We start from the raw sequence: 25,794 nt of genomic DNA, 5'->3' as shown, positions 1-25,794 counted from the left end.
GTCTATTAATACACATAAATTCAGGGGACATGATGAAATGTAATTTAAGTAAAGCGTAGCAAAATCAGAATGCGTTAAATGACCAAACTGTAAAATGTACAGAAACCACAAACAACGACTTTATAGTCAAACTGACTTTACACAAAGACAAAGCGGTTCGGGGGTTGGACCAGGTGTAAATGGAGCTGTGCTCAGCAACACAATAGAACGTGAATGGAGGAACCTTAAAACAGACTTGCATCTTTCAAAGCTGAGAAGACTGAGAGTAACCAAAAAGAAACCAGGAAATCTAAGTTTGGGCCTAGTGTTTTCTTATCCTAGCCTACACTCGTTGAACCTTGGAAAGTTTGGCATACCTGACGAAGCTGCAGGGGAAGGAGGAGATGGCACGTCTGATGAGGATGAAGAGGGAGGAGGATTAAATGATACAAATATCAAATATATGAATCAACACAATATCACATATTCAGAAATGCATGATAAACATTATTAATTCAGTATGAAATGTTATGAATGGCAACTGATAAGTATTGCATACATAGGTGTTCTGATACATTGATATCTTTGAAAGGGCACAATGAAATGAAACATAGAATTAAAAATAACACACTATTGTCCCAGGATGGTTCCTTCTGCTCTTGGATGAACAGAACTGTAGAGTGAGCACATAAGCATGTAGATTAGCATCTACACAGGCCACAGCACCGCGGGGTCCGAGGTCCTGAGAGGGCAGTTCACACTTTTTTGTGAACTCTGGGCCATGTCTGAAGAGATGGAATTGATGACAGTTTATCAGATAAGTGGGTGCCCTATCCTGCAGTAAACCGTTTTGCCATTTGGAGTTTGAGTTCTTTTGATGTCTTGGAGACATGTCCTGGTGTGTTGAGAGCAATTTCATGAGTCTCGGGGGGTGTCCTGAAGACCCCGGGTTGGCTGGGAGATTTCCCAGTCACAAGCAACTGAAAGCAGGGTTGATGATCCTACATGTTAATACAAGTTATACAAGTTATACAGACTCCTGTTAAAGGATAACTTTTTTACAACCTGGACCTTATTTCTAGCAAGATATATGGTCATTTACTCACCCAGATAACTTTGGTGTCATTTGGCGTCGTTCGGACGAAATTAGATCCAGTGTAGCGCCGATATATCCATATAATGCGAGTAACGGGGCAGCGACACACAGCCTCTATATAACACATTATCTGCCACGAAACTAGTTCATTTCACCAATATTTTGTTACGATACGCTAGTGCTATTCCCCTCTGAGTCCAGGCTCGTCTGTTGTCAACATCCGGGGTCTGTAGGTTGACCTACTACCTCTGACCTGGAAGATGTCGTCTCTGAGCTGCGCGCGCACCCGCGACAGCCGGCTTGTTTACCTGTAGCTGCTACTGCTAGTTTGACCCCGGATGTTGACAATAGACGAGCCCGGACTCAGAGGGGAATAGCACTAGCGTATCGTAACAAAATATTAGTGAAATGAACTAGTTTCGTGGCAGATAATGTGTTATATAGAGGCTGTGTGTCGCTGCCCCGTTACTCGCATTATATGGATATATCAGCGCTACACTGGATCTAATTTCGTCCGAACGACGCCAAATGACACCAAAGTTATCTGGGTGAGTAAATGACCATATCTTTTGCTAGAAAAAAGGTCCAGGTTGTAAAAAGCGGTAGTTATCCTTTAACTCGGCCAGTGATATGACCTCATAGTCAGCAGAATAACACTGTGAAACCTCTTGCTTATCAGGAAAGAGTGAGTCTATCAACACACTTATTCTCAGGGGAAATTAACTGTAATTCAAATAAAGCAAAAGCAAATTCGACCGAAATGTAAAATGTACAGAAACCAAACAACAACTTAATAGTCAAACATTTATTACTACAGAGACATGAGACAACAACAAACACAAAACTAAGCAAACACAAAACAATGAACAAAGAGGTGTATTAATAAAATGACTGTATAATACCACATAGAAAAAAAAATACTGCAGTTATATGTGGAGAAGACTCTCATCACATTCCCTGTCCTGGAGCGCAGCGGAGAGGGACGGACTCTTTGGTAACTAACTGATCCGTAATTATCGGGTAATTAAGATCAGTTATCATAATCGATGGTAGAAATCCAAGATTAAATCAAAAAGCATTAAAGAATGATTAGCCTGCTGTTCATGTTTGACCAAATATGTGTTTTCATGTAGTTTGTGTGTGAAATTGCTGCATTGGACAGACTGTCAGAGCGCACTGGAGACAGAGGACACTCTGCCTTCTCCAGTCAGCTCATCTGGATCATCCTCACTACCTGCGGATATGGATTGTATGATTTATGAAAGCCTGTAAATAAAGTCAGTGACAGCTCTCACAGAATCGTTACACTCCATATCCTCATTGTGAGTCCTAATCATGATGCAGTCCGAGTTCACCCTAACTACACTTCAATGGATAAATAGTGTTCACGTATCAAACTTCCATTTACAAACGATATCCCAGGCTGAGGGATACCACTGATTGTCACGCATGATTTGGGCACGTGAAGAAAAAAAACTTAAATGTTATAAGTCCCTTTAGGGGCTCCGTAGATTGCTCACTACAGCTGAAAGAAGGTGACAGCCAGAGATGGTAATACTTTAAATCTACCATCTCAGAATAATTTATAAATGCACTGGTGGGTCGGCTATGCAGACTGGGCAGAGAGGGCTGCCTCTCCATACAATCTGAATCAGAATCAGAATTCCTTTATTTGTCCCGCAAATGGGGAAATTTCTCTGTCACAGCAGCCAAAGGACAGTAATTACAATAAACGATAATAAAAAGTAAAAAATAACAATATAATAAGAAGATAAGAAATAGAATTGACTCGTATATACATACAATATGAACAGTGTAATTTTAAACAGTGTGGTATCTTTATTTACAAATAATACATAATAAATATGGGTATTAAAGATTATCCACTGAATTAGAGTGACTTGGTTTCGGCAAGGAGGCATGTGCCATTCACCTTTCTGCTCTCTCTCGCCCAGAGGTACTCTGGCAGCAAAAATGGCTCGGCAAGGAAGTATAACCCAAGATGGGCAGGAGGCCCACCGTTTACTAGAGAAAGTGCATATTAGAACTGTCGCTCTGCACCGGAGGAAAAAAACGAAAATGCTCCCTTCTGATGTGATACGCTGGAATGAGCGCTTCTAAATAGTCTTTTTTGAGAGTTTATTTGCTTGATTCAAAAAGTTCTGTCATGTCTGTTATAGCATCTTCAAACACACAGACAGTGGTGCTGCTGGACACACACTCTTAAAGCTGGAGTGTGTAAGTTAGGCGTCATTTGGTCAAAAGTCAATAAATAAATAAATCGCGTGTAAACATTGGACAAGCATATCCGAGGTGGAGAGAGCTTAGCGATAGCATCGGGCTGAAGTTGGATTCTGAGCTTGCTGTTCTTCTCCTGGACAGGTGAGCCTCCAATACAAGTTTTACGTAGCTGTTTTACGTACTGGGTTACCAGTAGCTGATAATCTAAATGTGTGGTAGTAATTGGCTGTGTAGTTGTAATGACCGTGAAGCTAATAAAGCAGGCGGTTTGTGGTCACAATTGACAAGTAATGTTGTGAGTTGATTAGCTTTATGCTAACTGTAGCCAAAGGCTCAGGACAGCTGCAAGCAAGTCAGAGCCAAAGTCAACGTCAAATGTATTGTCAATAGCGTTATATATACACGACATACAGAGGACGTGTGTTGTGTAGATATGGATGTGACAGTTATTATTTATTTTCAGGTTGCGGTGAAAAGAAAGAAGTGTCTGAATAAAGTGGTTGTCTCCGATAGTCCGTGCATGTGGGGGTAATTGTTTACTTCAGCGTTATATGTTTTATTATTCTTGGCATTCACACCTCTTTCCTGTGATATATAAGTGTTGCTGTTGTCATTAGATTATGCTGTATAAGTATCACGTCAGTATAACAAATATCGTAGCTTTATTAGTGCCAGACATGTAGGCTATGTCATGCTGAGACGTTAACAAGAAATAATTGTTGTCGGTCTCTATCACGAGAGAAAGGTAAAGTACTTTCTTACCTGCAATTCGGCCATGACAAGTGTATGACAGAAAATTTCCGACGAGAATATTTCAAGCGCCACAGTCGCGCACATCCACGAGAATTCAGGCAAAAGACGGGGTGGAGCTACGGAGTCGAAACAGGGAGGGGGGAGCACAGTGCTTTAAGGCATTTATCACATGCTTACATTGCGCTGCAGAATTTGTTCATGTTGGAAATGCACACCATTGCAATCTTAATAAAAAATATCCCAGGATAAAATATTATCTTATAACCCCCTAACCCTACAGAAGAGTATTAGGGCCAGGGGTGAGAAAAAGGAGGAAGTTTTTTTTATTTTCATTATGCACTTCAAGAAAAATGTCCAGAATAAAGTAAAACATGTCGAGAATAAAGTTGACATTTTGAGACCACATCAAACAGCACATATGGATGCCTCAACAAAATGCCTTGTGTAGATGAACTGGTGAAACTGGACTTCAGAATCGGCTTTAGTAACAAAGAAATGATTTCTCTTTTAGCTCATAAACACAGTGTAGTTGTCAGTATTAGACTTTGAAGAGATTTACTTTATTCTCGACCTTTCGACTTTATTCACAAAATTATATTTCAACTTTATTCTCAACATTTCATTTTATTCTTGAAGTGCATAATACATTTTTTTTTTTTTTTTCTCTCATCCTTGGCCCTAATACTTTTCCGTACAACCCTCATATGGAGCAGGTGTTAAACGGAGGAGTTAAAGGAAGAGTAGGAAGTTTAAACCCTGCATCCCTGCAGTTATTACGGGAAATGTAAGTTCCCTGGCTAACAAGATGGACGAACTGGAAGCGCTCTCCAGGATGCAGAGAGTACAGAGAGTCCAGTATTATGTGTTTCATGGAAACGTGGCTACACGAGCAGATACTGGACTCCAACGCCACCATCCCCAGCTTCCACACGGTCCGAGCGGACAGAGACACCACCACGAGCAGCAAGAAGAAAGGAGGAGGGCTCGCCGTGCTCGTTAACAACAGGTGGTGCACATCTCTGTGAAAGAGCGCGTCTGCAGGCCGGACATCGAGCTCATCGCCATCGGACTTCGTCCATATTATTTGCCACGAAAGTTTACAAGTGTCATCGCCATCACTGTTTACATTCCGCCATCTGGGAATGCAGAAGCAGCGTGTGACGTCACACGGCCGTTTGCATGCGGGGATCCTGCGCCAATTTTTCGCATCCTCCTCTGTGTGAAAGTTTCAGATGCGGCGAGGGGTGAAATTTCGCTGCGCCTCTGATTCGCCTTCCGAGGTATCAGAGGCGCAGTATTGGCGAACCGAACCAGTGTGAACGGATAAGCCGGGGGCGCAGAGCGAGGACGTGTCGGTCTGATGGTGTTCACTGTCTGATAACTAAACAGGTCCATCACTCAACAAAATAAAGAGAAATGTCCCAGAAAGCAACGTTACAGGCCCAAACAACAGTAATGTAGTAATTGGTCGTGTCTTTGGCAACTTATATGAGGAAAATAATACCGCAGTGTGGTATGTCAGTGTGTCTGTCAGCCTGCTGGTCCTACCGACTCTTGGTCACATTTCTGCCCGAAAAACAGCGTCTGTCCCTGGCAAAAAACTTTAACTCACCAAGTGTTTGTCGCAAAAATCACCGCGACGTCAGCGATGTGAATTTTCCCCCAGAAAACAGCCTCCCCCCGCCAGTGAAAGAGTCAGACAGCGTCCAGTTTACTGATGGCGATTATGTAATTTAGAGACAAACATAACTTTGTCACTTTCCAGGATGTTTGGTGGGTCAGGATCCCAATCACAACACATTATAACAGCATCATATAATTATAAACAGTCAGTGTGTACATGTTTAGATTAACAGGTAAACACCGGGGAAACACGTTGAAAAAAACACGTCATCATCATGACGCCTATCGTCACGCCTCTTTTGGAGCCGCGGCGCCGGCTTTCTGTGTGAATTATACTCTGGTTCGTCTTTTACGCCAGAGCTGCTCAGTTCTATGTGAACAACCAACGGCAGAGAATTGGCGAACCACCACTGCGGCGATAATGCAGCGTCTCTGTGTGAAAAGGGCTAGTGAGGACCATGAGGAAATGGTCTCCCAAGGCCATGGAATCACTGCAGGGGGCCCTGGAAGCCACTGACTGGGATGCCCTGTACAAACCACACAGCAAGGACATTGATGGCCTTACTGACTGCATCTCTGAATACATTGGGTTCTGCATAGACAACACCATCCCCACTAAAGAGGTCCGCTGCTACCCCAACAACAAACCCTGGGTTACCAGCAACCTAAAGGCCCTACTCAATGAGAAAAAGAGGGCCTTTAGGTCAGGGAACCGAGCAGAGCTCAAGCGTGTTCAAAGAGAACTCAAACATAGCATCAGGGAGAGTAAGGACAACTACAGGAGAAAACTGGAATACACAACTGGAGAACAACAAAGCCATTGGTGTATGGAGTGGGATGAGAGAGATCTATCTATCTACCTCTCTCTCTCTCTCTCTCTCTCTCACATCCTCGGATAAGCCATGCATTTCGAAGCCGATGTCTAGCACATTATTGTCTTCATTGTGAGTGGCCAGTTTTTGCTGCGGCTGGCTAGCACTATCAGAGGGCTCCAGCTGAAGATCGGCTAACCCATCAACAAGCTCCATGTGGTTAGCCCAGTTGCCAGTGGGGACTTTGACCAGAAGCTTTCCCCGTCAGGTCCCTCAACTCAGAGAGGAGGGGGTCATGCCATTTGACACTAGTCTTTCCCAGCACTTTCTCTACAAACAGGATTTACCTCTCCTGGGTCAAGCACTGGAGCTGGCAACAAATGCAGCTCTTGCTCTGGGAGACATGGTGTGGTCCTGCTGCCTTATAAATACAATATTTCATTGTAAAGTCATGATAATAAGGAGCCAGGAGAGAGGGTGTGACCTGCACTTACAGCAGGAAACCACAGTAATTTGGTAATGGCAAATCATGCATCAATATTTGATTGACTCTTAAAGAATGCTTACTTGTGCTTTCTAACGGAATTAAAAGTCTTTCTAAACATTTAGAAGAGGAACGTCTACTAAATGCATACCTAAAAGCCAATGACAGGACATTCTTTAATTGTTTTCACAGAGATTTAAACTATCCTGTGTGTCAGTGATTTCAAAGCAGTGATACTTGTACCTTCTCTTATAAATCACCAGTTGCTAGGGGATATTTAGAAAGATTGTCTGACACGAAAAAATAGAAATTATATAACTGAAAAATTCCATCCACATGTTTGTGTTAAGGGATAAAATAAACTCACAAATAATATTGCAAAGTGGTGAGTGGTCAGTGGTTAGCGCCTCACGGGAACTGGGTTCAGTTCCCAGCTGGGGGAGGCCCTTTCAGCGAGGAGTGTGCATGTTCACCCTGTGTGTTGGTTTCCTCCAGGTGCAGTTTCCCCCGCCATCAAAATATGTATATTAGGTTAATTCTCCTGTCAGCGCCCATGATCAAGGGGCTGGCATAGAACTAGAACTGGTCCCAGTGCGCCATACAGTGGCTGCCCACTGCTCCTCAGGGATGGGTTCAATGCAGAGATGATTGTCAATATTATATGACAATCATCATGTGGTTTTACAATCATGTGACCTATAAAGATTCTTCAAACAATGACGATGGGCATTCAAACAATGACAATGGGCACACCTCCAACCAACCTGAGTCAGCTGTAACACCTGAACACCATCTAACAAAAATTGAAACATTGAAATTCTCACAGCAGCAGGTCATGTTTCCTCTGTTACATCTGCAGTTGAACAGTTTCTATAATAAGGATGCTTAACACAGCCTGCTAAAGGCAGTTGTCATCAAACTGTGTTGGAAACATGCAGCTGATGTGTTAGCATTTTGGAAACCTACACAGAGACTAAGTTCTGCCTGCTAAGTTTTTCTTGTCACTGACTGCTTTCCATGGCTGCAGGGTAACTCAGGGTTGGGCTTTAGCATTGCCGGAGGGACAGATAACCCACACATTGGTGATGACCCCGGCATCTTCATCACCAAGATCATCCCTGGAGGAGCTGCAGCAGAGGATGGACGCCTGAGGTCAGTCACTTACTCATAGCTTTTTATGAAGAAATAACTGAAATTTTTCTGACCTGACAGGAAAAAATGTTTTGAACATGCAAAAAAAAACCTCAAACAAGCAATCCCCTTAAAGAGGATGATTTAAAGATAATCTTTCTCACCACTCACTGGAGACTGGATATATCAGTGCTTACTCCCACTACTTCACTGGATTATAACAGATATATTTAATAGAAAACTATTTGATGTATAATACTACAGTGTAACTTTTTTGTGTATCTCATGCATTTTGAAGTGTTTTAAAGAAATGAATCCTGCAAATTCACCTTATCTATATTAAACAATCCATATGAACACGGATTAAATTCTTTTTGTGTAATCTAACAAAGCACTAGCCATTTATTTTGGCAGTTCTGTGGGGGTTTTTCCAATTAAAACATACAACAATGAACCTTTAGTACTCTGCAGCATCAGCGCTCACTGAACTCTGATGGTCTACACACTAAAACAGTAGTTTAGGTAGTGGTGGTCTACATTATTTAGGGTGACCCACCATCTGTAACAGTCCTATTAAATGAACAGAGGGTGTGTAAATACAGTTCATCAGATCGTTTTCTATAATGGTCTATCAAGGAGACTAAGGCAACCTAGGCCCACTCATCACTTTACTGGAGTGAAAGGCATACTGGAGACACAACACTGCTGACACTGACTGTATGTGACACCCTGGATCATGCTGAGTGAAGTAACTAAACACTTACCTTAAGTATGAAACTAGAGAGCCACAGCTTCATTTGACATCAGTTTGGCCTTTCAGGACATTTGTTGGTGGTTTTCTGGTATAATGCAAAGGTGTAAATGTACTTGATTGCATCTCAACATCCCTGACTGTGACACAACAACAGGTCTTCCTTGAAGTTGTCATTCAAGAAGCACCATCAGAATGTCCCTGTGTTATTTCAGTGAACTGTAACAAGTGTGTTGTGGAAATCTGTTCTTCACATTTAATCCCTGTATCCGCAGCTGTGTAGCATTACTGTCAGATCACGGATGCTGGCGTAACGCATTCACAGAATCAATCACAAGCTCTCAGAAGAAGCAGGCTGGGCATAATCACATTTAATTGATGGTCACCGACTCCATGGTGGGCAGCAAGATTAATGCATTATGGATGGAAGGGAAGTCCAATCTCTGTGAGGAAGGATCTCTGATAGGACTGTGGTTCTCTATGACATTATAGAAGCCAGACACACTTCCTGTGACTGTTCTGGGACACTTTGGCAGAGCACTAAGCATACTTAATGCACCAGCTCTACTTAAGAGACTGCTTAGAGCATACCAGCTGTTTCTGATGAAGTCTGTTTTTTTTGGAGAGGTAAAATTATGGATGTAGTCGGGACTGAACCCGCAATAATATAGTAGTAGTAGTAGTAGTATGTCTCTGAAAGATTCTATAAAACTATCCAATAGAAATTGTCAATTTATATTTCCATTTGTCTCAGTTCAGAGTTGTTCATTATCACCAACAGGAGTTCTTTACCTACTTAAAAACTTAAAACTAAAAACTTACCTACTTAAAAGAAAAGTTCAACCAAAATGTCTACAGAGTTCTGCCATTTAACTTAACATCTCTCAGGCTACAACTTGGACTATCAAGCTGTTGTAAGTTTGGTGTCTGCAGGCGATCTCTTACCCTGCAATCCAGATGAACATTTTTACTGGATCACTCACTAAATCACTTTGCAGTCTATCTGCCAAGGAGTTTCCTCTCCTGGTAGTCTCAAAGCATTCACATTCTGGATCTGGTCTGTTCCACTGGTCTTACATTACATCAACTCTCCAGCCCCAACCTCAACATCTTGGACCAACTCGCTATCACATCCCCAGCCCAAAAGACAAAACGCAAAATATCATTCAAAAATCTCAAATCTCGATCATTTCCATGGCTGCGGCGATGATGTACAGGTTTTCATCTCCACCAAATACATCACCACTGCAACTCACTCCACACTGACCTCACTGAAATCAAATCTTGGATGCAAGCAACCTTCCTTCAACTCAACTCAAATACTTGCTTCTGACCCTAACCCTGTTGCCAACTCAATCCCCACATATCCACAACCTCGAGTCCATTTTCGACAAACCATCCTTTGAACATCATGTCAATCAGATCACCAAAAGTGCCTTCTTCCACCTCAAAAACATAGCTTGTCTACATCCATCACTCTCCTCCTTTGGTGCCGAAACTCCGATCCATGCCTTCATAACATCCAGAAATGACGATTGCAACAGCATTCTTTTTGGTACATCATCCAAAGTAAATAAACTCCAATATATCCAAAACTCTGCTGCTTGCATGCTCAGCTACTCCTGCTCCTGAGATCACCCTGTCCTCGAGAAGCTCCACTGGCTCCCTGTCCCACACCACATCCAATTCGAAGTCCTTCTCCTCATCTACAAAGCCCTCCATAACCAGGCCCCTCCCTACCTCATCGACCTGCTCCACCGCCACACTCCCTCCGACAGCTTCCACTCCTCTGATGCCAACCTCCTGTCTTCACCTCTCAGGACCAAGCACCAAACCTTGGGCGACAGAGCCTTCTCCATTGATGCCTCCTCCCTCTGAAACTTTCTCCCCAAATGCATCCTGCACCGACCTATCAACGTTTCATATCACTGATCAAAACCCACCTTTTCAGAATCGCTTTTAATCTCTTCTGATGTTTTTCTATGTTTTTTTTAATATGTTCGTTTTATCTCTGATGATGCTGTTTCTGTCTGTTTCTTTCGAGTGGTTCTTAATGTGTTTTTCCTTTTATAATGTGATGTAAAGTGTCTTTGAGTATCATGAAAAGTGCTAAATAAATAAATTAAATGTATTATCATTATTACCAACATTGCAGCATTCTCCTACACAACTGAAGTAGATGGGGACTTGTTTTGAAATATAAATAGATAATAATAAGAAAAATAAATAAAATGATATAATTTAAAAAAAGCACAAAAAAACATCAAATGGCTCCATACAGCTCGTCTGACATAGTCAAAGTATCGAGAAGCCCGAGATCCCAAATTGATTTGTAAAGATGTTATTTACACCCTTTTCAAAGCCAAAATCTTCACTGTAGCTTCCTTCAGGCGTCAGGATACTTGGATTACGCCAGACGAGCTGTATGGAGCTATTTGATGGGTTTGGGGTTTTTTTCCCCATATTTTAAAGTCCCCAGCTACTTCAGTTGTTTAGGAGAATGCTGCTATGCTGTTTTGCTGTGAAGCTCCAGAAATGTTTTGTGGACTACAAAACGTCACCCAACTGTCCATTTGCATGGGGGTGAGATAATTGTGGGTAAAATTTCATTTTTGGGTTAACTGTTGAAAAACTGACTACATAATAATCATATACAGTAGTTATACTACCTTACCGAATTAAATTATAGATTATAATCATATTTAATGTTTTTATGGCAGAAGACATTTCTTTGCTCTGCTTCAGACTGTTGGAAATGGGTGTATATGTATGCAGGGACGTAATGTGTGTGTCTGTGAGTTGGATCCCAGCTGGTGCAGCCTCTCTCTTAATTTTAGCAGTAATTATCAATAATCCACACTGTACCTCTTCCAGAGTAAACGACTGCATCCTGCGGGTGAACGATTCAGACGTGTCTGAAGTTTCTCACAGTAAGGCAGTTGAAGCCCTGAAGGTTGCAGGCTCTATTGTCCGGCTGTATGTGCGGCGCCGCAGGCCAATGCTGGAGACCATCATTGAGATCAAACTCATCAAAGGACCAAAAGGTGGGCTCAGTCACACACACTTACAGTCATGCTAAGTCAGTAATATAAGTTAAGTTAACAATAGTCATGTCTGTTCTGTGGTTGGTGCTCACGATAGATACACACCGGTATTTACATCCTGCTGTGAGTTTCAAAGTTTCAAATCACCAGTGCAGACAGATCCCTCTTGTGTTTGTGTGTCGCTCGGTCGCTCACAGCAGGATGTAAATACCGGTGTGTATCTATCGCGAGTCTTGTTCATCTTGTCCGGCGCAGCTTCCGTAGTGCAATCGGCTGTGAGGGAGACTCACGTGAATGCGGAGCGTGCCTCCAGGCAAATATAGTATAGTGACTGTTTAGGCTAGAAAAATGTACTAAATGACGTCGTTTCGAGTAAACTCTGGATGTCGCCACTTCAGGACACTTGGATTGCAGCGGATGAGCAGTATGGAGGAATATTACAAAGTTTTTGTGTAGTTTTATGGACCTTTTCCTCTCGGGCACAATTGACGCTCATTATATGGATTATTGTTGCTGGAGAGTACCCCCGCAGGTCTCCAGCTGCACTTTGAGGAATAAGAAACTACACCAGACTTCTCACCAGAAAGGATTTCTTTTGGGAATCCTGAGCGAGCTCTGAAACAGCTGACAGAGGAGCTGGAGAAAAGCTAGCATGCTGGTGGCTAGCAGATGCATGAGCTGGCTGGAGGCTGACAAAACCCAACTGGAGAGAAGGGACTGAGAAGCACAGGCTTGCTAACAGGCCAGGGTTCTTGCACCGTTTTAAAAGTCAAACTTAATGCTTTTTAAGACCTCAACAAATATAATTTAAGACCCAAAAATGTCATAACAATTTCTTTGGTAGAAAATACTCCATTTATTTTATTGTAAACACAATCAAAGCTCACAGTTGGCATATTCATTTTTTTTCAATTTTGTTCCATTGTGATGCAGAACAGAGCCAACATAACATACATAAGTTGCATTACATTAAACAACACACTGCATTGCAGGTAGGAACCATACAGAATAATAAAATAATAACACTTAAAGCAGTCTCCATCATTTGTTAATCCTGCAAAAAGACTTTTTCGTTAGGAACCTTTTTTTTTCCAAATAAGGAGACAGAATCTACACAGACAAGGAGACAAAATAATAACACGTCCAACACTTAAAGCAGTCTCCATTGTAAATACACTTAATAATGAAAGTCCTCAAAACAGCCTGTCCCAAGCCAAAAGGTTGAAAAATAATGTACATAACTGTTTGCTAAACAACACAAATGTTATCACATGACTCTTAACGAGAGAAACCAATGAACAGAGAGGTCCATTGTTTTGTAACATCCCAAATTCTCCTCAAGACATGTGGCGTAGCTTTACTGCCCTCTTCTCAATTTCACGGTCTAGGTCCATCAACTCCCCTCTCTTACAGATACAAAATCATTCTGTGTGTGTGTGTGTGTGTGTGTGTGTGTGTGGCTTATAAATTTCATGGTAAATTCAGCAAATTAGACTAATTATTTTCTATAGGTTTACTAACTGGTAAAATCATGCATTCTGTGCTGAAATACAACATATCTAATCTGTATTTAAATCAAATCAAATCAAATCAAATCAAATCAAATCAAATTTTATTTGTATAGCCCAAATTCACAAATCACAGTTTGCCTCAGAGCGCTTTACAATCTGTACAGAGACGACACCCTCTGTCCTTCGACCCTCGATTCGAGTGAGGAAAAACTTGCCCCAAAAAAAGCCCTTTTAACAGGGAAAAAATGCGGAAGAAACCTCAGGGAGAGCCACAGAGGAGGGATCCCTCTCCCAGGACGGACAGACGTGCAATAGATGTCGCATGTACAGAGCAGATCAACGAGATCACAATGTATTCAATTATAAGCGATGGTTGACAGGAGTGAAAGTACATAAAGATGTATTACAGCAATAATGATGAAATGCACATGGAAATGTGATTACTAGTGATAACAGTAGTAGTGGTTAATGGTAAGGATGGTATGTAGTAATGCATTACAATAATAGTAGTGGAACGTATGTAACAGATGTGACTAATATTAGCGACAGTAGTGGTGGGTGTCAGGCAGGGTCATGGCAGTAGGCGCATCCACGATCAGGCAGGGCCATAGCAGTGGGCGCATCCACGATCAGGCAGGGCCATAGCAGTAGGCGCATCCACGATCCACGACCCGGGCGCGGCCAGGATCCATGGGAGCCTGTAGGACTAGAAAGCACAAGGACTCCGGGGAAGAAGTAAGTCAGTGACATGCAGAGATGGGGCATGTATACAGGCATAATGTATACAGATGGAGAGGAGAGGAGAGGGGAGGAGAGAGAAGCTCAGTGTGTCATTGTCCCCCGGACTAGGCCTATAGCAGCATAACTAAGAGCTGGCCTGTCCTGGACCAGCTCTAACTATAAAACTATAAACTATAAAACTATATAAACTATAACTATATAAAGCTAACTTTACAACATAGCTTTATTCTGCATCTCTATTTACAGCTCATTAGCCCTTACGTGAATGTTTACTGTTGCTATGGCAACAAGTGACAGCCGACGTTAACAGCTGTTAGCTAGATTTGCCCAACCGTCCAAACAACAGCAACCCATAAAATCACAAATCGGCATATTTAGACAAAATCAACTGCAACTGCCAACAGTTACATCGCTTAAACTCTGAGCTAATGTGTTGTTACCTGATAGATTGTCAAAGTGAACATAGACTGTGACCTGAATAGAATAATAGTATGCGATTTCAAACACAATCGTAACGTTACTTACACTGAAATGACCCAACATGTCCTCGGCTCTGGAGTGAGCCATGAACTCCGACCCATAGTAGCAGGAGATGACATGGTGTGTGCCCGTCTCATCATCAGTAGTCCAGAACCGCAAATGAAGGTCCATTTGTTTGCTCTTTGTCGTTTTATTCATGCTTCGTCAAACATGATAACGTATGGCTTCTCACTAACGCTGCGCGATAGCTCCTTCTCGATGAATGAAGCGATGCCATATTTGGCGACATATGCCATTTTATTTTCACCACAGGTGAATGACTTTGCAAGCTGGGAATCGGGGAACATGGCAGCAGAGACGCCATTTATGTCCTCGTTAGATTTAAATGAATTGTGCCTCATCACAGTATGGAGAACCCACAGTACCTCTGCCTTTTGGGTCTCTGGTGGTGAAATGAAGCTTTTCATAGCCAACTGAGAGGTGGCGTCTGAACTTGTAACATTAGGTCGTGCTGCAAACAATGCAGGGATTAGCCTGGCCCCGCTATGGCTAGCTGCGGCCATGTACTGCTGGTGCTTTCCTCCTTTCATATGCGACTCGACGGCTTTGAGCCCCATGGTCCCTAACGAAAATGTCTTTTTGCAGAATTTGCACATTGCCTCATTGTTGTTGTCAGCCGGTGCCAACCACCTCCTAAATACATCCTCTTGCATCCATTTGTCGTTAAATTTGCACGTCCCCATCTTTGCATGTTTAACCACTCACCTTGACAACCGCGTAATGGCGACACGCCGCCCGACGCTGACGTACTGCAAAACGGCAGAGTTAATCGCGGAGTCTCATTTACTACGCGGTCTTTGTACTAAGTTAATCAAACAAATACACACTATTAGATGTTTTACGGTGGGCCACTGTGCTTTCCCATCGCCATTAAATGCACTGTCTGGAAATTTAATACCTACATCAAATTTACGGTAAATTTAATACAATTTAAGATCTTAATTACCCGGATTTTAATTTAAGACATTTTAAGACTTTTAAGGACCCACGGGAATCCTGCAGGCTTGGTTGAAGGCTGAAGCTTGGGCTGAGAGCTGGGTGCCCGGGACTGTCTTTAGCCCACTCAATTAGAAAATTCTGCAGCCAAGATTTAGAAGAACACCTGCATGCCATATTAAGGGCTTCCTGTCTATATTCCCTGGACAGGGCCCTTCTCCAATAACTTTGGATGCACAGGAGGGTATAAGACAGATCATAAAGTTCTTCTTTACACAGCGTCCGCTGGGTCCCCGACTGCCCAGATTGTACTGTAATGTGTAAAGTAAGGACCCAAATGCAGCATGTGGGTAACCAGGAGTAGTTGATATGCAGTTTTAATGATCAGACTCAGCAGGATCAGAGCAAGGTGATCAAAATTACAGAAATGTCTCTTAACAAAGTCTCTGATGGATTCACTGATATGGCAGACGGAATCAGGAAGGATATTTGCTAGGTGCACGGTGCACTTAGTCCAAACACACTTGCAGTACAGAAGAACAAGGGTTAAATTTACAGGTGACAGGCTCGTGAAGGCAGAAGCCAGCAGGTGAATATGCACACGTTGTACACAGAACAGCAAATGAAGCAACACAGCAAGAGTCTCTGTTCCACAGGAAGTCACAGAGAAGCCGAATGGAGAACTCACTCTGTAGCGTAGCAGTGGAGAGTTTACGCCGGGCAGCCACAGGTAGAACAGTATCCAAGGAAGTAACAGGAACTCTCAAAGCCGGGGACAGAAGGCAGGTGAGTTTACTGGGGATCAGACGAGATGAGTTGGTCAGAGGCATTCAGGGTTGGCAGCAGGAAAAATGAGTCCGGAGAAAAGTGCTGGAGAGTCTTGTCATGAATGACAAAGAATAATCTGGCAATGAGTGTCTGTGAGGCTGGAGTATATTTACCGGGTTGATTGGTGATGAGGAGCAGCTGTGAGAACAGGAGAGTGGAGCTGGCTGATTAGGTGAGAATGGCTGGTGACAGGGCATGCAGAAATGAGCAAGTGACCAGCTATGCCAAACTGTGACAGTTAAAAGAGATTAACAAAAAACTAAATAGGATAAAGAATTTGGGAAAAATATCAGTCTCTCAGTCTCAGTTGTCTCAGTCTTTACACAGAGGTCTTTGTGCCCTGAAGCCACTACTCCCCCACCTGGTCACTGCTTGTACCAGGTTACTTTCATCTCTGACACAAGTTTGATAAAAATGTACACTGATGTGAAGTGTCTGTAACTCCAAACTCAAAGTACTTTCACCTACAAACTACTTAAAGTACTTCAGTACATTAACTTAGTGTAAACTAAACCCTAACCCTAACCACTGATGGAGAAACAGGAGCTGGGCATGTGACGGCACCTTGTTGTGTTGTCACAAGAAACTGTAGTTTACTTAACAGAAACTCTGGTGCTGCAGGGCTCAAAACAAACAGTGTTGCATTGTCCTCTTCCTCTGGATTGACAGAAAATGTACTTGTTGAGAACAGACAATCCCAAATGATCATTTCAATTGACTATGACAGAGCACGTCCTCTCAAATCAAATCAAATCAATTTTATTTATATAGCCAAAAATCACAATCACATCGCCTCAATGGGCTTTTGCAATCTGTACAGTGAACGACATCCTCTGTCCTTAGACCATAGGCGAATGCTAAGGGCGCCATCATCCACGGGGGGCGCTGCTAACGGGGGGAGAGAAAAAACAAAAACTATTCTTTACCAGTGTTATTAATACTATTATTTGGAAATATTATATAAGCCCACAGCAACATAACTTCATAACAAAGCCTATTCAATAATGGAGAGGCCTTTTTTTCTGGGTTCCTGGCTCGTTGCACTGTACCTGCCCTCTGTGAGGGTGGGGGGCGGGGTCGAGAGGCGAGCTGCCTGAATCTGACCGGACTGTGACCCAAAGACCAAGAGAGAGATTTATTGATACTGTAGCCGAACCTCAATGTCCAAAAGACTGAAACCATCCGGTGCCCAGGGAAGAAAAAGAAGGAAAGCAGAGGAAGAAACATGTGAAAAAGAAAGAGGTACAGTTACGTCAATGTGATGAAGTGAATGAAATTAATAGTTAATGCATCGTAGTTACCGTTGTTGGAGCAGAGTGTTAGCTTGCTAGCTTACTTCGGACGATAGTAGCATTGTTTAATAATCAGTAAATAGCTGAGTCGACGTAAGTTAATGTTACTCCACCTTAAATTCATCAGGGACATTTGGAAAGTTAACGTTAGGTCTGTTCAGGTGTTTTTTTAAATATTTCACCACCACCCCCAGTGACACAGCATCAGGTGCTCCTGTCCCCTCTACCTCAGCACAGCAGAGTGACAATATTCTTTAACATGTAATGTTATATGCAATACCTTATTTGTATTGTATTTTTAATTCATTTTATGTCACTTGTTTTCGTGTTCACTGTTTTTATTTTGTATGTAAATAGAATATTCTTTAATATGTTTGTGCAATACCTTGTTTATAATGTATTTTTCATTTATCACTTGTTTCTTTCTTTAGTTTTTATTTGGTGTGATATTTTTGACTTAAAAGAAATAAAATCTTGAATACATACATGTAGTTTCTGTGTGAGTGTATGAAAATTGATTGTGAAATTGACTGCGATGCGAGGGGGCGACAGCTAAAATCTTGCCTAGGGCACCAAATTGGTCAGGGCCGGCACTGCCTTAGACCATCAATTTGAGTGAGGAAAAACTTGCCATGTTGATGGAAAAAAAACCCTTTTAACACGGAAAAACAATGGAAAAAAACCTCAGGAAGAGCCACAGAGGAGGGATCCCTCTCCCAGGATGGACAGACATGCAATAGATGTTGCATGTACAGAACAGAACAACAAAATCACAGTTTACAAGTTCATTGACAGAATATCTGATATAAATTATAGTATATGTAAAGTTTGTGGATCCAGGAGACGACTGAGCAGGCCGAGGCATCACCAAGTGGTGTTGGAGCCACACGACCTCCTCTCCACCATGGTGACCTGGAAGAGGGCAGGACACACAGGATAATTAGCAGTAAAACAGAAAAGATCAGAGTGAAGAGGCATTAACATTTACAGAAATACAGATATAAGGAGATAAAACAGGAGAGCAATGATCCAGCAGAGCGGACAATGTGAATTCTAATACTATAGGTAACTCATTGAGACTCAGACCAACCCAGTGACGAAGGCTAAGTCAAAGAAGTGAGTTTTGAGTTTAGATTTAATGGCGTCAATAGAGCCAGATTGTCTGATGTCAGCTGGGAGGTTATTCCAGAGGAAGGGGGCCCGATGGGAAAGAGCCCTGCAGCCAGCTGACTTCTTCTTAACATTTGGAACCGTCGGGAGCCCTGAATTTTGAGAGCGTAATGCACAAGTTGGAATATATGGTATAATGAGATCTGACATATGATGGGGCAAGGCCGTGTACAGTTTTGTATGTCATCAGCAGCACCTTAAAGTCTGATCTTATATGTATTGGGAGCCAGTGCAGTGAGGCTAGGATTGGTGTAATATGATCAAGTCTAAAGTAAGTAGAATGTCATTTACCACTTTAGCTAGGGCAGTTTCGGTGGAGTGACAGGCTCTGAAAACTGATTGAAAAGGTTCCAGGAGATTATTATTAAGTAGGTAGCCTGAAAGTTGCTGGGACACAACTCTTTCCAAGACTTTAGAGAAGAAGAGAAGGTTGGATACTGGTCTATAATTATTTAGAGATCCTGGGTAGAGGCTTAACCGCAGCAGACCCCCAGTGCTGGCCATAGATCCTTAAACAGTTTTGCCGGAAGGGGGTCCAGGATGCAGGTAGTTGGCTTTGAGGAAACAATCTTATCAATATCTAACTGAGTTAGATAACTGACTAACTGAGAATCAGCAGAAGGATGTTTTATAATCAACTTTGACGAGGAAGCCAGAGATGAAGAGTTAATTTTGGTTCTAATCTCATCAATTTTATTGCAAAAGAAATCTAAGAAATCATTTTTATTAAAGGATGTACAGCTCACAGACTGTGTTTTTTGAGTAAGTTTAGCCACAGTGTCGAAGAGAAAACTAGGATTGTGTTGTTTATTAGGCCGGAGAAATATGCTGTTCTAGCAGCATTAAGAGCACGCTTGTAATTAAGTCCACTATCATGCCATCCAATAAAACACGTATTCTCATGTTGTTATCATAGTTACTTCTCTCTCCACAGCACTATTCAGCACAAGACGTAACATTACAGGCCTGACACACTGGCTGCAAGAGCAGCTCACGTTCGTAGCGGAATGTCTTGCTTTTCATTGTTTTTCGGCGTCCATGTTAACAGGTTAGGGCGGCCACACCTGACTAACGGGTGCGGCACACCAACTAGAGAAGTCTAGCCTATTTTTACTGTGACACGCAAAAATAGACACAACACACACAACCTTGAAACTAACCTTCTACTTTCATATACACACACACAGGGCTTGGCTTCAGTATTGCGGGTGGAGTTGGAAACCAGCACATCCCTGGTGACAACAGCATATACGTCACCAAGATCATTGACGGCGGGGCAGCACAGAAGGATAGCCGGCTACACGTTGGAGACAGGTTGCTAATGGTGAGTAACGATGAGTTTGATTTTAAAAAGAGTACATTTCATTTTGCAGATGTTTGACTGATACTTCTAGTATATCTTTAATAATATAGATTATTGCACATGAAAATACAGCAATAACCTCAATGACCCTCAGTCAGGTAATAAACATGAACTTTCTCGAAACTTCCAACTGTTGTTGGCACTTTGTCTGGGAGAAGTTTATTTAACTCTGGTCATTTTGAGGCTGTAGTGCCGTTGTGGAATTGGATTAAACATTCTATACAATCCTACAGGTGTTTTAGGTCACTTAGTGTGCATAAAAATGCATACAAAGATTAATTCATCTATTCAAAATTCATAATACTCTTGTATTATTTAGGTCAATAGCAATAATATGCAGGTGCACAGCATCTGTGCGAGGAGATCTTAACTCATTTACATTATTTATATATAAAAGCTGTGCGTGTATTAACACATGCCCCATGTGTTCTATAATGGAAATACAGTCAAATGACTTTAATGTTTATACACACCCATGTTGCTTAAAATTGTTTTCCTCTTAAGTATATTTATAGTATAACATTTTGCTTTTGATGTGCTCACAAATGGTCACAATGGGATGGTGATTCTCACCCAGCAAATAGTCAGAATAATTTATGATGCCCATGTAGCCCAGTGACATCACACTGATCCTGCTGGTGAGTTTTATGAATGACAGATTTATAATAAACTAATAATGATTCAATGAATCAGATTACATTACATTAACCAGCAGTGAATTAATAATTGTACTTGGAGCGGATAACATTCTTCCTGCATCTTAAATCTAAAATATAAGTGAATAAATTAGTCTTAGGCAACCATTTTGAAAGCAAGACAACCTACTGGCTCAGTAGTGTAGCAGCAAGCTTTCTCTTGAGGAGGGAATCCCTCTTGCTTAACCAGAGCTTAATTTAATTACCTTGCTACTGTTGGGTTCTCACCCGAGCACCATCTGTCATAATCCAGTCTCCTGGAGGCAGGGAACATGCTGGACTAATCTAAACTGAGCAGTACGAAAACACAAGGCAGTCTGTAAAACTCATGATTGAATAAACAGGGACTGTATCTGTGCCTGGACAGGTGAACAACTACAGTCTGGAGGAAGTGTCTCATGAAGAAGCTGTTGCCATTTTGAAGAACACATCAGATGTGGTGTACCTAAAGGTGGGAAAACCCACCAATGTCTACCTATCAGATCCCTATGGGCCTCCTGACATCACACACTGTAAGTCCTCACCTCTTGGATTTGAACTGTTTAGTCATCAGTTGACTCGTCATCGTCATTGTTAGTACCCAGACTTTACCCAGTTTCATAGTTTCATAGTTTACCCAGACTGCGGAGAGTAACATTTATTAAATGTAAGAGATAAGTGTGTCATGTGTCACCTACCGATTTTTGCACATGAGATTTGCATGCACTGAATTCCTACAAGACTGTGAATTATTTATAACATATTAGCAAGCAATTGCTTACTTGGGTGTCCAGCTGAAACAGAAACATTAACATTAGTTTGAGGTCATGTTTTTGTCCACCACTTTAGTCCGACACTCATATTTACTCTCCTTTTGGCTCCGGTTGGCTTCATTAACTACTACCGAAAGTATCTGGCTCTTCAGCTGCTAAATACTCTACTAGCTTCAAATTTTGTCTGTTGTCCATTTGGTACTGGGCAGGTAGCGTACTGTGGATTGATCAGAGCTTCCTTTGCTAAAAGGAACAGCTGAACAATACAGTAAGGGCCGGATCTACTAAGATCCCAAATTGCTAACGGCAGACATGTGTGCGCAATTACGCATACAAACCGTTTGTACCTCCCTTTGAGACGTGGTAAATATAGACGCAGTTTCTATGAGTAAAATTGCTTTCAGGTTTGATAAATCACTTTGCGTGTGCTAAATTAATATATTTACATTTTCTCCACCCACAACATGCACAATCGCATGTAAACGCCCCATGTTGCATATTCATTGCTGCAAACGTACTAACTGAATGCAGACGCGCTATTTTGCACCTTTGACAGACGCAACCCTTTTTGCGCACTGTTAGTAAATCAGTTTGTACATTTTTTTGCGTGTGCAAGGAGTTTGCACACGTTTTAATACACGCAAACCTTTAGTAGATCCGGCCCTAAGTGTTGCAACAATTGGGTGATAATTCACTAAACCCAACCTCAGCTTCACCCTCTGGGCTATGAACATTGGTGTGAGCATTTCATAACATAGGAAAGTGATTTTTTGAAGCAGTACATTTGACCTGTTGCTTGCACACTGTATTTTGCATAGTCATAGAGAGACTCTTTGTATGCCGATATGAAACTTTTTTTTTTCTTTTGGTTTGGGTGTGTTTTAAAGAGATGAGCAGAAGGAGATGCTTGGGGTTCACAGTTGGCTTATCAAGGTTCACAAGGTTAATGTTTCAGTGCACCAACGTAATTTTAGAGACAATAGAATTTATTGTTAAATTTGAAAATATCCTGCCTCCATTATATACAAATCTTCGTCACAAGTGTTTAATCATGGTAAAACATGTGTATTTAAATGTATATGTAAAAGAATATCGGCTATTGTATCGATATCAGAATTTTTTACTCCCTAAATTGGTATCTGCATCTGCCCCAAAATTCTTCTTTTAAACAGTATAATTTTATGTTACGAGAAACTGGTTTTATCGATTTATCGGTTTTAAGTCCACCTCCCCAGATAAAAATAAAGCACTTTTGTCAGATTTTAACACCAAATCACTGTATTTTGAAATTAAATTGGAATACAAAACATTGAAAATCAGAAAGTGTGCAGGAAAACTTTCTTGGCATCATGGAATTGTGTCAGCTATTTTGCCTGTTGCCTATATGCAGCTGCCAATGTACTCTCTTCTTCTTCTTCTCTTCATCCACAGCTTTCTCTCCAGCAATGGAAAATCATATCTCTTCCCCCATCAACAGTGGCACTCTGGAGTATAAGTCTGGTCTCCCTCCTATCTCCCCCACGAGTTATTCCCCCCTCCATAAGCACTTACTGGGAGAAGAGGATATAAACAGGTTGGATGGTTTTTCCTTCTTACGGTAATTACCTCCCTTCTGACACGACTACTAGAACCACAGGTAGAAACTCTGTCCACCCCACTCTGCCTGTGTCGCCCTCACTGATGTGTGTCTGCGCTGGTGTTTGGAAAATAACTAATCCCAAATTCTGTATCCAGTCTGTTTCCCTGCAGTGTTTTTCAAACACACGTTTTTCAAAGCTTCAAGACAAGAGATCTTGGATGATAAAGTGGATCTACATCATTATTCTGATCACATTTACTAAAACAAATATTTTTTAATAATTCTAATGAAATAGAGGATCCCCAGAAACAGCATTTTGAAAACCACTGATCAGTCCTGCATTTCTGTTGCGCTGTGTTGTGTTTGTGGCTGAATGTCTCTTTTTATGATCTCTATCTGGACACCGTGCTGTTTTTGGCCATTGTGCTATATACCATGAAACCATTGGCGCATCAATTAATTGCTTTATTATGAAACACAACTGTGCCATGATACTTATATTTTGCTTTGGTGTTGGTGGCGGTACAAGCAGTTGTTTAGAAAGGTTTTGGTAATATTGGTTGTCAGAGAAAATATTGCCTCAGGTAAAGCAGCAGTACAATGACAATAGTTACACAATGACACGTTGAGATGTTTTGATAGAAAACTGTAACCGCCTGTCTTGCCTGTTTCTGTGTTATTGAGCAGCAGTGGTAGATAGAGACAGATGTTGTCCTGCTGTTTCATCAGTGCCTTGTTGTACTTTTCCCTGGGATCAGTTGAGTGTTGTTAAAAAAAAAACATAACATAAAACAGGTTATATCATTTTAGCTGAATCATGACACATCCCTGCTGTTGAAAATCATTGAATCTGCTCACCAACCGCATAAACTGAGAGGAATTCCAAACTAGTCCAGAAAATTCTACAGCATATGACAGAGCTGTAAAACTTTACAGCCCAACAGTACTGCGAATGCTGTAAATAAAAATTAAGTTATTATATGGAAGTATTTTAAAAATGAAAGGCTTTTTAATGACATTTCATTCTTAACCTTGTTGGTTCCTACTGAAATGTGTAACTAGAAACAAGACCCAGACTTACATTAGCTTAAACAGTTTCAGTTGATTCTGTGGCAGCCTAAAATCTTCTGCTGTGTTTGCACTCTCTGTCTTTTTCTCTTCTTCATGTGGTTTTCTACATTTAGTTTTTTCAGTCACTCCTTTCTAACAGCTGCTCCCATTTCAAACAGAACTAAGCTTAAGATCTCTTACTGGAGTGAATCACAGCCAAACATTAGCACTTCCCCACCTCAGCTGCCCAACACCTAATCCCAAAGCAAGCTGCCATACGACTCTGGACCAAATGGGCCAAATTTTATATCAAGTCAAATCTCAGAACGAAGCTTATGTCTTCTTGTTTTGCAATTTTTTTCCGAGGTGGATGTTCCACTTACTGCTTGTCAAACACGAGGCTTGGTTGGTGAGTGCCAGCCTCAGCTGGTCGATTTATTGCTTAGTTATATCAGATATTTGAGGGCACATTTGTAGGCAGCACAACAAGGACACGTGGTGGATATCACAATGAACAAATTAATGCATACACTCCATATTGTTGCATGCTGTTGTTTTGTCATATTTCATTTGCAAAAGTAAAGACCGGTGGAGGAATATTGCAGCAGAGTGATAACAAATACTTATTAGAGAAGATAACTGAAGGACCCCTGTGTTCAGCTTTCCTGAGTTAAGGATTTGTCCTCCGTTCACTTTGGAGTTAAGAGGTTTACTGTTTGCATCCCTAATAGCCTTTGAGATTACCGTGCTGACCTAAAGTGTAGCACTCTGACAGTAGCTTGTGTTACTCTTGTTCACTGTGTTCTACACACACAAACTGTGTGGATTCTACAGATCCAAGTGGATACTCAGTTTCGGTAATAACTGATATTGTATATCCAGTATAGCTTCATTTATTTTAGTACTGGGAGTGTCAAGAGTCAAAAATGTTCCTAATTTAATCCGCTAAATTCTAAATATCAGAATTTTGAACATTGATGTTTCTCTTGAGAATGAGTTCACCAATATAAAAGATTCAGTCATTACCTTCTCAGCCCCATGTCGGGCGAAATTTCATAGTTATCATAGCACAAAATATTTCTGGTTTTGCTTCACAACAAAACAGAGTTGCAGCATTCTCCTAAACAACTGAAGTAGCTGGGGACTTGTTTTAAAATGGAAAAACAACCAAAGAAACATAATATGGCTCCTTTAAGCTCATCTGGTGTAATCAAAGTCTCTGGAAGCCCAGAGATCCCAAATTGATTTGAAATGACATCCTTTACACCTTATTTGAAGCCAAAATCTTCACTGTAGCCACTACAATAAAAGCGTTGGAATGCACCCCGTCTTCCCCTGGCTCCTGGAGAAATGGATTAGGCTGGACTAGCTGTGTGCAGCCATAGCATGTTTTATTGGTATTTTTTGTACATTTTAAAACAGC

At 41.5% G+C, this 25,794-nt stretch overlaps 1 protein-coding gene across 23 annotated transcripts in view; it reads left to right on the top strand.

The window, feature by feature from the left end:
- The window catches only part of dlg2 (discs, large homolog 2), a 355,738-nt gene that overhangs the window by 280,762 nt on the left and 49,182 nt on the right, over positions 1-25,794 (top strand). For 20 of the 23 annotated variants that reach the window (XM_084373899.1, XM_084373897.1, XM_084373882.1 and 17 more), the window contains 5 exons: positions 8,016-8,140; positions 11,745-11,914; positions 20,120-20,256; positions 21,358-21,502; positions 23,174-23,339. In XM_084373899.1, the coding sequence (XP_084230025.1) occupies positions 8,016-8,140; positions 11,745-11,914; positions 20,120-20,256; positions 21,358-21,502; positions 23,174-23,339 (743 nt within the window). Of the gene's footprint in view, positions 1-8,015; positions 8,141-11,744; positions 11,915-17,568; positions 17,713-20,119; positions 20,257-21,357; positions 21,503-23,173; positions 23,340-25,794 lie in introns of those variants that run through there. The other 3 variants (XM_084373900.1, XM_084373895.1, XM_084373891.1) reach the window with 2 other exon arrangements.

Source organism: Pagrus pagrus (assembly GCF_965226575.1).
Source record: "Pagrus pagrus genome assembly, chromosome: 14".
NCBI classification, from domain to species: Eukaryota; Metazoa; Chordata; class Actinopteri; order Spariformes; family Sparidae; genus Pagrus; species Pagrus pagrus.
The sequence above is the reverse complement of the archived record's forward strand: the minus strand, read 5'-3'. Positions and strand labels throughout refer to the sequence as shown.